The sequence below is a fragment of the Copidosoma floridanum genome, unplaced genomic scaffold (genome assembly GCF_036245765.1).
Source record: "Copidosoma floridanum isolate Cflo_tuat_1 unplaced genomic scaffold, Cflo_Japanese_pri ptg000034l, whole genome shotgun sequence".
Classification (NCBI taxonomy): domain Eukaryota; kingdom Metazoa; phylum Arthropoda; class Insecta; order Hymenoptera; family Encyrtidae; genus Copidosoma; species Copidosoma floridanum.
The window spans coordinates 3,437,745-3,450,461 of record NW_028321911.1 but is presented as its reverse complement, the minus strand read 5'-3'; the positions used below and the strand labels follow the sequence as shown (position 1 = coordinate 3,450,461).

General features: G+C 29.8%; 1 protein-coding gene across 1 annotated transcript in view; it reads right to left on the bottom strand.

The window, feature by feature from the left end:
• LOC106644195 (regulator of G protein signaling 7) overlaps positions 1-12,717 on the bottom strand; it is a 750,859-nt gene that overhangs the window by 378,140 nt on the left and 360,002 nt on the right. Inside the window, exons 11-14 of the mRNA XM_089597569.1 lie at positions 7,413-7,588; positions 7,265-7,338; positions 7,044-7,173; positions 6,739-6,960 (exon numbers count right to left, since the gene is read on the bottom strand). Of these exons, the coding sequence (XP_089453695.1) occupies positions 6,739-6,960; positions 7,044-7,173; positions 7,265-7,338; positions 7,413-7,588 (602 nt within the window). The remainder of the gene's footprint in view (positions 1-6,738; positions 6,961-7,043; positions 7,174-7,264; positions 7,339-7,412; positions 7,589-12,717) is intronic.

Here is a 12,717-nt window from a genome sequence, read left to right as displayed (position 1 = left end):
TCAATAAAAATGTTCTCTTTAATTTTAACACCTTTATAATATACTTTTATTTAAACTTAAAGGCAACCTTACCTTGTTTTTTTATAAAAGACCATATTAAGCTGTCAACATTAAATAACCTTTCTTTCAAAGACTTTGAAATAACTCGTGTACACTGCTGATGTGCTTAAATATAATATATTTTTCCGGCACAATTTTTGAACTTCCATTCCTAACCTGCTTAAGTCAATTTACAAAGTATTTTATTTTTATTTTAGTCTACATAAATTCTTAACATTACTTCTAACATAATTTGTTAGATATTGAACCTCTGCTGGATGTCCAGCGACATTTTTTTTATTGATTGTGACGGTGATAGACTGTCAAGCCATCACCAGTAGGCTAGGGTAGGTAAAAAAGGAAGTAGGGAAAAGGGAAAAAAAGTTAAAGGGACTAGGAAGGAAAGGGGTAAGGAAAAGGAGGGGAAGTTAAGAAGAAGCCAAAAAAAAGGAATATTAGCTTGGGCTTGCGAGAGCGCTTGAGGTGGTTTTTGTTCACTCCAACTGTTCTCTATACACTTCCCCTCTCCCCACTATATATGTATATCTGCCAACCGTGCCGTGTTACTATTCTGCACAACTTTACCCACCATTCCCCCTCACACTCCCAAGCAAATAATTTTTAAACATTTTAATTTCATTTTCCCACAATAATATTTACTTGACTTTCAATTATTTTCTTTTACAATTCTTAAAAAAAAAAAAAAAAAAAAAAACCATTTTCCAATACAGAGATTTGAACCCTCAACCTTCCGCACGTGAGTCCAGTGCCTTACCCATTCTGCTACGAGCGCTGCCGACTGTAGGAACTCGTTTTCTTGTACTTATGGTGTGGTTCGTAACTATAATATTCCATTTTTAATATGTATTCACTAATAATACATTCAATGATGTATAATAAAATAAACATGTAGAATAGAGTTAAAGAACGTATCAATGGTTTGTAAAGGCGCTTATTTCAAATTCGACAAACAAGTTATGTTACATTATCACATAATTACAGTAATAAACTCATTTATTAAATCAATTATAAACAAAATATGTAAGATCATTATATACATATATTTCGAGTTTCATATCATCTTAATGGTTTTTATGGGCACTTATTTTTAATTTGATTATTAAATAATGGGACAATGTCATTGAGTAATTATATAAAAACAAAGCAACAATTGTATTAATGGGCTATAAAATCGCAAAAAATAAGTAAAAAAAAAATTTTTTTTTAATTGATGAAATGAAATATAAATATAACATAAAATGAAATTACAAAAGACATGAATAAATACAATGGAATCAAAAAAAAAAAGAAAATAAAAAAGGGAATGAAAAAAAAAGATTTAATATGAAAATAAAAAAAAAAATTAAATAAAGGAAATACAAAAAAAATAGAAAAAATGTAATAAAATAAGATATGAAAAAAAAAATCAAGAAATGACGAAAAAAAATTAAACAAGAAATAAAGAAAAAAATAAAACAAGAAGTTAAAAGAAAAAAAAACAAATGAAAAAATTATAAAGGAAATTAAAACAACAAAAAAGGGGGCATTAATGGGTCATGGGACTCACGGTAAGAACGAAGTTATTTAAACACGAGATGGGTATGGACACAATTTCTCAGGTAACAAGGGGGTCGCCAGACCCACAGAAAGAACGAAGCTCTGTAAACGTTAGTACTGCATTTATGTTGTTTACTAAAACAAAATCTTGAAAAACTAATGAAAAAAAAAAGAAACAATAAGTAGTTTAGTACTCACGATGGTTGAACTTCATGAGAACGTCGTGCATAAATACTGTACTCACGAAGTTCAACCATCGTGAGTACTGAACTACTTTTTTTTTTTTTTTTTATTCGTTTTTCAAGTTTTTGTTTTAGTAAACAACATGAATGCAGTACTAACGTTTACAGAGCTTCGTTCTTCCTGTGGGTCTGGCGACCCCCTTGTTACCTGAGAAATTGTGTCTATACCCATCTCATGTTTAAAGAACTTCGTTTTTACCGTGGGTCCCATGACCCATTAATATTTTAAAATCTACGGATTTTCTGTCAAAATTACTCGCGAGTGCTCATTCCTTTATGTGCCTTTTTCCCCCTTGTAATGTGTTTAAGTCATCGCGAGAAGCGACGACACCTGTAGCCATGATACCTACTCCCAGTGGCGTCTTGAAAGTTGAGACCCACGTATACAAATATTACAGGGAGTGTCACCGAGTGTGTCCGGGCAACACACACGGTAGATGCATTCCACCTCGTTCATTAACGTCGCATGCACTCCGTAACATATTTTATGTAATACATGTTAAAAATATTTATGCTTTTAAATTTAGTCCTTTTTTAACCAACATATGTAACTTATTGACTTAGTCTGAGACTGTAAGAGAAGAGGTACTACAGAAAGTGATTCTCACCTTTTTTTGTTTGATTGCTTACGTCATTTTAAAATGTAAGTGCAAGAGCAGCTTTAACACTTTGTTATAAGAAAGTTTTATGGTTCTAGTTAGTGGAACTACTTTAAGTCTGCTACAATCTATCATATAAAAAGAAGACCTGTATCTACTACATATGTATACGTAGAAAGATTAAGTTATTCCATGATTGTTTTCAACAAATTACTAGTTAGATCTTATAATATTACGCACACCGTGCTGGGACGCTAGGCATTGAGCATGCTTAGAAGCTCTCGAGTCGCGTGATTGATACATGTTTGATGACGATACGTACATTTAGTGTATAGATAACCGTTGCTTTTAAGAAAAAGTGTAAAATCAAAAAGGGATGAAAAAATTTGTTGAGTGTAAAAAAGATTAGAATAAAACGTATGCAGTGATATGTGCCACATGTATTTCAGTGAGAAATTTTTTGAGATGCTAAAGGATTCAAAAGTCTTATGAGATAGGAAGTTTGGCACGTGTTTAGTGGAAAGAAGTGTAAATGTGATGTTCGAGTACAAGTAAATGGAAAATATACAAGGAAAAGAAAGAACTAAATAGGTTGACAACCAGAAAATCTTAAAAGAGATAAACAGTGCAAATTATAAGTTAAAAAAGGAAGACAAAGACTATTTGAGAAGGAGTTTTTGAAAACTTTGAAAAACGGGCTGCGTATATTAAAAGAAGTCAAAATTGAGAAGGAAGAAGAAAAGATAGCGAACTATATTAAATTTATGTTACTAACTTTTAATAGTCGTAATTATAGTTAGTAGAAAAAAGGGAATATAAGGAAGAAGGGGAGGTAAGAAAAGGATTTAAAAGCTATGAATAACATATGTAGTGCATCAAGTGTAGATCAGATTGAATGGATACATAATGAAATTAAGTCGTATAAGATCATTGAGAAATTAAATAAGGTAAACTTAAGAAAATTGATACCATTGCAGATATGTGTTAGAGATCAATTAGATAAAATTAAGTTGAGTGACTTTGAAAAATCTAGTGATTTTTGAAGTGAGTTTAAAAATTTAATAATAATATTAAAAAATGCTGAAGCAACGGTTAATAAAGAGAAAACGGTTAAATATTTACTATAAAAACTATCCCCCACATAACAACATATTGGTAATTTAATAAACATTTTGAAAGAAGAGGAACAAACAGTTAAATATGTTATAAACAAAATTAAAATGTACAAGATAAAAGATCCAACATACATAAGTAAATATAATAGTGGAAATTCAAGTGTTTTTGAATTGAAAAAGAAAAAAAAAAGAAGCTGTTATAAGTTTGGTAAGCCAGGCCATTTTTAAAATCAATGTTGCAATAACAACTATAATCAACGACAAAACACATCAACAGGATCGTTGACTGGTGTTTCCAATGTAAACAGAGGAAGGAGTAATCAACAGCGAGGAGGCGGATGAGGTTAGTTCGACAACCAACAGCAGCAAAACTTTTAAAATAATAACAGAAGCCATGGCATCAACAGTGGCAGAATCAACATTGGCAACAACAACATTATTAACAGTGACAATTATGGTAGAAATAATAGTGAAAATCAAAGTACTAACAGAGACTTATTTTGTACAATTTTAATTAACAATGTTAGTGTTAATAAAAATCAAAATCTTGCCAGTCGGAAAGCGAAGAGATGTAGTAATAAAATTGGATGGAGTTGGACAGTAGTTGTACTGATCATATTATTAATAACTTAAATTATTTTTCCGAATATATAAATCTACAATATCCAGTCAATGTTAAAATAGGCAATTTAAAAACTTTGAAAGCGACAAAAATAGAAAATATCAATTTATTATTCAAACTTAATGATAAAATTAAAGAAGTCTATAGGAAAAACGTTCACTGTGTTGAAAAAATGGATAAAAATCTAATGAGTGTTGGTAAAATAAAGAATTATGATAAAATTATTATGGAAAATAATACTGCAAAAACATTGAATAAAAAGAATGAATTGCTTACAACAGCATGTAAAATGAATGATATGTACAAGACTTTTAGCAAAGTAAATAAAAAGCTGTCATACGATGGAACATGTAATATGAGTCAAAAAGAAAAATATCAGAGAATGCTAGGCCATGTTTATTTTAATTATTTAAATATTTTGCGTAAAGAAAAGTTAGTTAAAGGTCTGCCTTATAATTGAGAGAATGATTATTTGAAATGTGGCTCTTGCATTGAAAATAGAATGCATACTATTAAATTTCACAACGATAGACGTAGAGCAAAGGATGTCTTAGAAATCTTACATGTAGATACAAATAGGCCTGATAGAGATAGTTATAATGGAGATGAGTATTTTTAAATTATTGTTGTCGATTACAGTAAAATTGCTAAAGTATACATAGTGAAGCTTAGGAATAAAACTTATAATTGTTTAGTAGATTATATAAATAAATTAGAAAACTTAATAGGGAAAAGAGTAAAAAGGTTAAGATGGGATAGTGGGAAAGAATTCCTGAACAGTAGTATTTATGAATTTGCAATGCATAAAGGTATTACAATAGATTTATGCCTTTCATACGTGCATGAGTTAGATGGAACTGCAGAAAGATACAATCGATAAGTAATGGATACATCAAGGTGTCTGTTATCTGTTGCAAAATTAGATAAGAAATTGTGGCCAGAAGTACTAAAAATGGTAGTTTACTTAAAACACAGAACCTTAGAAAATACTTTTGAAAGGAAAACTCCATATAAAATTATGATGAAAGTTAAGCCAAACTTAAATAACATAAAATTTTATGGAAGTAAAATATTTGTTAAGGTGCTGGAGGTTTAACAAAGTAATAAAAAAAAAAAAGGCAGAAGTAGAAATCTAAGTGGGGTATGAAATTGTTGGTTATAGAGTACTCATTAATAATAAAATTATAATTGCTAGATATGTTGATATTGTGAAGGAGAATGTTAAATAAAAAGGTTTTAATGGTAAAGGAAATAAAAAAATTTTACAGTTACAAAAATAATAATAATGATAGTACCGATAATGATTCGGTTTTTAATAAAAATATTAAAACTGTAAATAGTAATGAAACTACAAATAAAAAAATAGTAGAATAATAACGTCTTGTAGAACGCATGAAGAACCAGAAAGGTTTAAACCAGAAAATTATGCAACATATATTTACGTAAATTATGTTAGTGCAAACACTCTACAAAATTATAATGAAAGACATAGGTGATGTTAATACATACCTTGGTATGAATGAAGCAAAACTAAAAATGTGAACCCACACGGTCAGCATCTGAATTTAAAAACTACAAAAATTTGATAGGAGCACTTTTATGTATAAGCTTAGGAACAAAACAAGATGTTAGTTATAGCGTAAACTATTTAAGTAGATTTAAAAACTGTTGAAATCAAACTCATTACAAATATGCAATTCAAATCTCAAATTTTGTATCTAACAAAAGATATTAAGTTAACGTAAGAAAGAAATTTCAAAGTAGATATCTTGACTTGTTCTGTGGATGTAGACTGGGCAAGTGATATAATTGACAGGAAATCAACTACTGGTTACGTTATAAAGCTAGTTAATAATGTAATGTATTGGAAATCTAAGAAACAAGGAAGTATAACACAATCTTTGACATCAGCTGAGTATGTGGCGTTGTGGGAAAGCATAAGCAAAATCTTATGGATGAGAGAAATATTAAAAGGTTTTTTTAGTATTTTTCATGAATCAATAAATGTTTTTGATGATAACTCTGGTGCGATTAGAATTTCTTAATATGGCAACTATACGATAAACAAGAAATATATTGAAACAGATTTTCACTTTGTAAACGAGAATTGTTCAAACGGTATAATGAATATAGTTAAAGTAAACTCAGAAAATAATGAAGCAGACATTTTTACTTAGGCATTAGAGAGAACTAAATTTGTTAAGTTTAAAAAGGATTTAGGATCTAATCAAAATAAAAAAACGATAACCTGAAATTTGTAACAGGATAAAATTCTAAATTTAAGAAGCCATGTTAAAATATCAGTAAATTTGAAATTACGCGCGTGACTTTGGAATGCTAAGGCATTTAGCATACGTAGAAGCTCTCGATTCACGTGATAAATACATGTTCGATGACGATACGTATATTCAATGTATAGATATCTATTGCTGAGGATAAATGCCTCATGTAATACATGGAGTATCAATATTAATAAATTTAAGTCTATTATGGAAGATTTTATAGAGTATTTTATTCGCCAGGCTTATTTTATTCTTATCAATGAAGAACAATAGTAATCATACCTTTTTTTTTGTAAAGGTTGCACACCAGCAGTAAGAAGATTTTGAAAATGTTCAGAACGAATAAATCTTGGATAACAGTCTTTTTTTAGTAGCATTGTGTAGACGTGCTCAGCAGCAGAATCGAATATAAACCTATTTGGACTCTTCATTGCCTGATGTACTTTTTCTTTGGCCTTACTGTCAATATTTATTTCACTTGGCGCTCCAGACACTAAAAATTCCCTGTTTTTGAAAATATTATTTATTAGCTTTAATTGAAAGTTCATTATTTTTTACACAATTTCAAAAGCCTTCATTATACGTACTTGAAAATTTCTTCAACTTTTTCATGAATTTTCGTTTGAGAACTATGTCTGAGGTGTTTAACAGCTAACCAAAACCGAATATTTTCAAGACAGTATTCTTTTTTTAAGTAATTGGTGAACTCCTGCAGGCCTGAAATATTTGACAATGTAGGTGTAAGCTCAAAAAAGTGAATACCTTGTATTAATCGAGTTAAGGGTATGTTATACATAGTTGAACACACCTGATGGATCTGACATCAACTCTTCCAAAGATATTTTCCATCTTTTAACACGTCTTTCAGTAGAAACGTTGACTCTTTAATAGAAATAAGATCATATAAATGTCTAGTAAAAAGAAAAATAATAATTTGAATAACTTATATAACTAACAATGGGCTATTTAATTGCCAAAATGTAGCATCTTCTGTGATCCATGGATTTGATGGTTGTGGTTGCGTAATCATTGGATCATGTTCTATGTATACTTTATAATATGATGTAAGATTTTCAACAGCAACTGAAAACTTTATTCTTGTTCGAGTTAAGCTATTCTGCAGGAATTCTACCTGTTAGACAAACACAGATTTTAAAAATAACTTAGTACACTTCTTTCTCTTGATATTTTAATGATTTTCTAAGTTAAGGTATAAAAATAGATAAAAATTAATGTCTTTATTTATAAAATATAATTTTTAGTTATTTGGTAGGTGCCTAAGTCTATTAAAATCTGTCTCTATTAAATGTGACTAGTTACAAAGAGAAAAAATATATTTTTAATTGTTTAAAATTACATAGTAAAAAACGAATAGCAAAATGAAATTTAAATAAAAACTAAAAATTAATTTCAAATACAAATTTAAGAGATAAACTATAGGACAAAATACAAAATTTTAAAATTTCTGTGAAGTAGTCATTTTTTTCAAAAAATACGTAATTTTTAAGCTAGATTTCCTCAAATTTACTCTTCAGAATCCAGAACTCTTAACACCTAGGCATATAGGTACATCTTTCAAAAGTTTTCGAATAATAGGGTCAGTATGTAGTTAAACTTAACGTTATTATCTTGGTACGTCAAACACTAATCTTATGTCAAGGAATCAAGAATTTACACTGAATCAAAGGGGTTACTAACAGTAAGAATGTCATAAAAAGTGTTCTGAAACCGTAAAGCTAGTGTTTCCTAACAGTTCGTATCTTAATAGAATCGATTTTTACCACTATGCGTATGACAAGATTCAAACCGTAAATTTTTTAATAAAATATCACTCTAAAAAATTTTACCACTATGCGTATGACTAGATTCAAACCGTAAATTTTTTAATAAAATTTCACTCTGAAAAATTTTTCTAAATACCTAGTTAAGTAGGGACTGGAGAGTTACAAGCTAATTATCCTACAGAAAAGAGACCAATGTTGGACACTGATTCAAAAGCATAAACTCTGTATACAAAGTTTTTCATGACGTCAGAAGGCTAAATATCTGTTACAAATCACAAACAGTTTCTGAAGTTTAGTCTTAGTTACTTTCACTAATAGTGAAACAACTTTTAGGTAACGTGAAATCTAACGCCTCAGTTTTAAAGTGTGAAGTATTTTGACAAAATTTCTTACGCTCACTTTAGCCTTTTTTTTTTCTTTCTACATAATTATATTTTGATAAACAGTTATTTTATTTTTGATATTTATTCTTATCATACACAGTTCTAAAAGTATACCTTTTTCATGTTACTAAATTATGTATAATTCAACTACATGATACTTAGGGTAACTCTCACTTTCCATAATTTTGAAAAAAAGAGTCAATGTTTCTTGATTTTTTAGAATATAAGCTCCGGGCTTTATAAATACTAATGTAATAACTAAGTATTGAGATTAGTTGCCAGTACTTGGTCATGAATAAACATATTTTTTTTTACCCTAGTGAGCATGCTTGACGAAAACGCAACTTGATGCACACTATTCTCTGCCATTTCATTAGAGAAAGCTACTACAACCCCTAGTAAAAACGCTTCGCTGATAACCTTGATAGGCAGTTTAAGGTTAAAATATTTCAATACTTTATATGCTGTTAACTTTTTGTTACGTCTACTATGGCATAATCAATAAAATAAATTAAAAGTTAAAGATTTGAACAGTATTACACATTTTTTTTAAGAGTGTAAATCAATTGTAACATTTTGTCAAATGGTTAGTTTAAATTAAAAAATTTATAAGATGTTGTACAATGATAGTAAGATTTTGATATACAATAAGAAAACAAAAAAATGGTTTGCAATGGTATAAGGTCGATAGTAATTGTTTCATTTTCGTAAAAAAAACCAACATCAGTTAAAGTGTTGAAATATTTCAACATTAAATTAGCTATGAAAGTAATAAATAAAGCACTTTTAACAGAGGATGCAGTAGTTTTCTCTTACGGAATGCCAGAGAATAGTGTGCATTAAGTTGCATTTTCATCAAGCATCCTGACTAATGGAAAAAAAGATATACATTAGTTAACGATCAAGAGCTGGCAACTTTTGATATTTATTTATTATATCAGTAAATTGTAAGCTTCAAGCTCGTGCGTATGTAATGTAACTAACTCTACCATAATTACTTGTGTTTATACTTGAATAAACTTAGTAATTCAAAATCTTTTAATATTGTCTTATAAGGTGAAATTTTTAACGGGCCATTATAAAAAAGATAGCTTTAAGCTTATAACTCTAGTTTTTAGTCATCCTGGTTCAGTTCTACGAAGAATAATCGTATGATTTCTAGTGTAATAATTAGGTGCACCAATAAGAGCCCATGCTAAGCGAGTGCTTAACAACAGTTTTTACACTTATTTTTATAAAGATATATAAAAGCTTCAGAAATAACCTCTCTAAGTTTATCTTCAACAGTCCAATTCATTATTTTTTCATAAACTATCTTAAAAAACTTAGTATTCTTGTTGCAAAAAAGCTGAATTTAGTAAATTGACTGTAATTATTAGCAGAAAAAGTTCAAGTCACTTATGTACGTTATCAATAAACAGGCGTTAGCATTCATTTTTTCTCTGGATGTTAGTACGTTACCTGGCTTGTATGCTCCATAAAACCTTATGATGTTCTGGCGTGTGTAAGATATACTGTAGATGTCACTAAGCCCTAAGGTAAATTAATGTCCTTCTCACGCACTATTACCCGTCCAACCTACATCTATTTTCAATAAGGTAGGTATATTAATACTCAATGGATTTGCGTCTTGATAAAAACGGCTAAGTACTGCTTGGAAGAACTGCTTGTTTCACTTGTTAATGCCATTACGTAGGTCAGTTGTGGACATGCAACTTGTAAAGGTTTTTTTACTCCCTCTTTACTTCTTAAATATATTCTTTTTTGTTTTGACAACAACTAACATTCCCAAGTCTTACGTCACAGTATTAAGTAAACTTATAGTAGGAATTTCTATGTGTATAAGAACATTTAATTGTAGTTCTTTTCCTTCTTTTTACTGCATAACGTTAAATTCCTTATCTACCAATTTTTTATTTTAGCCATACTGCACCGTAAGAAAAAGTGTGTTTTATGTATAAAGCTTCTCTAGAAATGTAATAAAAAAGTGATTGCCAACATTACTAAATGCATTTTTATCTATGTTCTAAGCACCAAAAAAGCACACACTATATTTAGGGTCTACTATTATCAGCAGTTTTAGTCAGTCGCTTACGTGGTGAAATAGTGACTAGCTGACATATTTTAATAACTATGAGTTGCATCTTTGTTTTTTTTTATTAGAATGACGCAATCGTCATTCCTAGTCTAATCACGAAATACAAGATAATTGTAACTTATATTCAATAAAAATAGGGTGTTGTTGCATTTAAAATTTTTTTTCTGCTTAAGGTTGTCTAATAGAAGATAAAAAAGGCCAATACCAACACAAGTCAAATCTAGCACACTTCTTCCTCCTGTTTGCATAGGCAACCGTTCGCGGACAGCCATGACTCTGCATGAACGGTGGAGCTTTGAACAGCTCTTTTCTCTTTAATTAGCTTGTAAGAGATAGGGTAGTTTTGTATGTATGGATGAGAATCCCAACCATACGCACATATCTGTGAGGTATGATAAATAAATATTACCTTTCCAACGTAATACATGTACACATTGACACGTGCATCTAATTATACATATTTACGTACGAGATAATTATGTACATATTTTAAAAGGGTTTTGAATTTAAAAATGTAATAGGTAGGACTAAAGTTAAAGATGTAGCACAGTCACTCTAGGTCAAGACTTCCTAAGTTTAAATTTGGCTATTAGCCTATGTATAAATTTTTTTAAGGGTGGACTGTTTATGCACAGCAGAAATATATGCAGCAAAATAACAGCCGCAGTAGTGGGAGTTATCTTGTTTGTACCAGCCAAGGCATAAATTTGTTCGATAAGTGAGCTGTTCACGTACAGCAAAAATAGAATCAGTAAAATAACAGCAGTGGCCGCAGCAGTAGCATTAGCAGTAGGAATCATCTTGTATTATCTTTCTACGTATAACCGAGAGATTCATCGATGCACTTACCTAAAAGGTACATCCGCAGCTAGAGTTATCTTTTATTTATGACTAGAGTATCTCAGCCATATGCTCTTTCACGTGTAGTATAACCAATACTTATTGAATAATAATATTTATTATGAATATAGGATATACATAAATGAATACAAACATAAATGGAAAGAAAATAAAATTTTTAAGTTATTAGGTAATAGATTATATTAAAAACAGACTTTATAAATTTATTTTCTTTCACCATTTATTTTTTCAGGAAACTTAAATATTATTTTTTATAACATTTTAACAAAATTTAATTTTTGTATAATACTTTAACGTATTTTTTTTGTATTTTCATTAATACCATTTTTATTTTTTCCTTTTTTTTATGGATATCAAGTTGTTAAGTGCAAGTAGTGGTGCCGGCGTATTGTTCTAACAACTAAAGCTTTGAGTTGACAAATTCAGAAGCTTCAAAACCTCACTATTTAAGCAAACTATTGGCAATGTTGCCTCAGACATTACCAATTGTTTGATCAGAGAGTATATAAGATCAATTATGGGTGATGATGCAGGTGATGGTGACGGCTTGCGCTCGGCCGAGCTGGACGCGTGCGTCCTCTTGCTTTATGATTTGTGGAAGGAAAATCCTGGCAAATAAATAGACATAAATTTTAAATTGTAAAGATAGCTGTTAGACTTAGTCAGCAATCCTCCCTCGCAACATTTGTCACCTTCAGAGATTTTGAATTATTTTTTTAGCCACCCCTCAATAATCCTGATGTCTTTCCGTTATAATAATTTAATATAAATATCCTAAGAAAATTCCCCCCAGCCACTTATAACTTAATTAGCTCCACTCATCCCTTTAGATCTTATAACGCTTCAAGTCACTCTCCCTTTTCAGCCCCCTTTTAACTACTGTTATGTCACCATTTAAAAAAGTGACTTAGAGTAAAGGCTACAGGTCAGTTATTGTAGTGAATCTGCTTTGATGAGAATAGCTTCATCTTCAGTACCATTCAATAGGGGAAGGAAATAACTTTCAAGTTCAAATTTTTAGATTTCTATTGGATGTGCATGCACAAAAATGTCAAAATTCATATTTTTTGTAGCTTATTTTTCCATACTTTTATTTGTATTAGAAAAATTTATAAAAATACAAGAATTTAAAAAA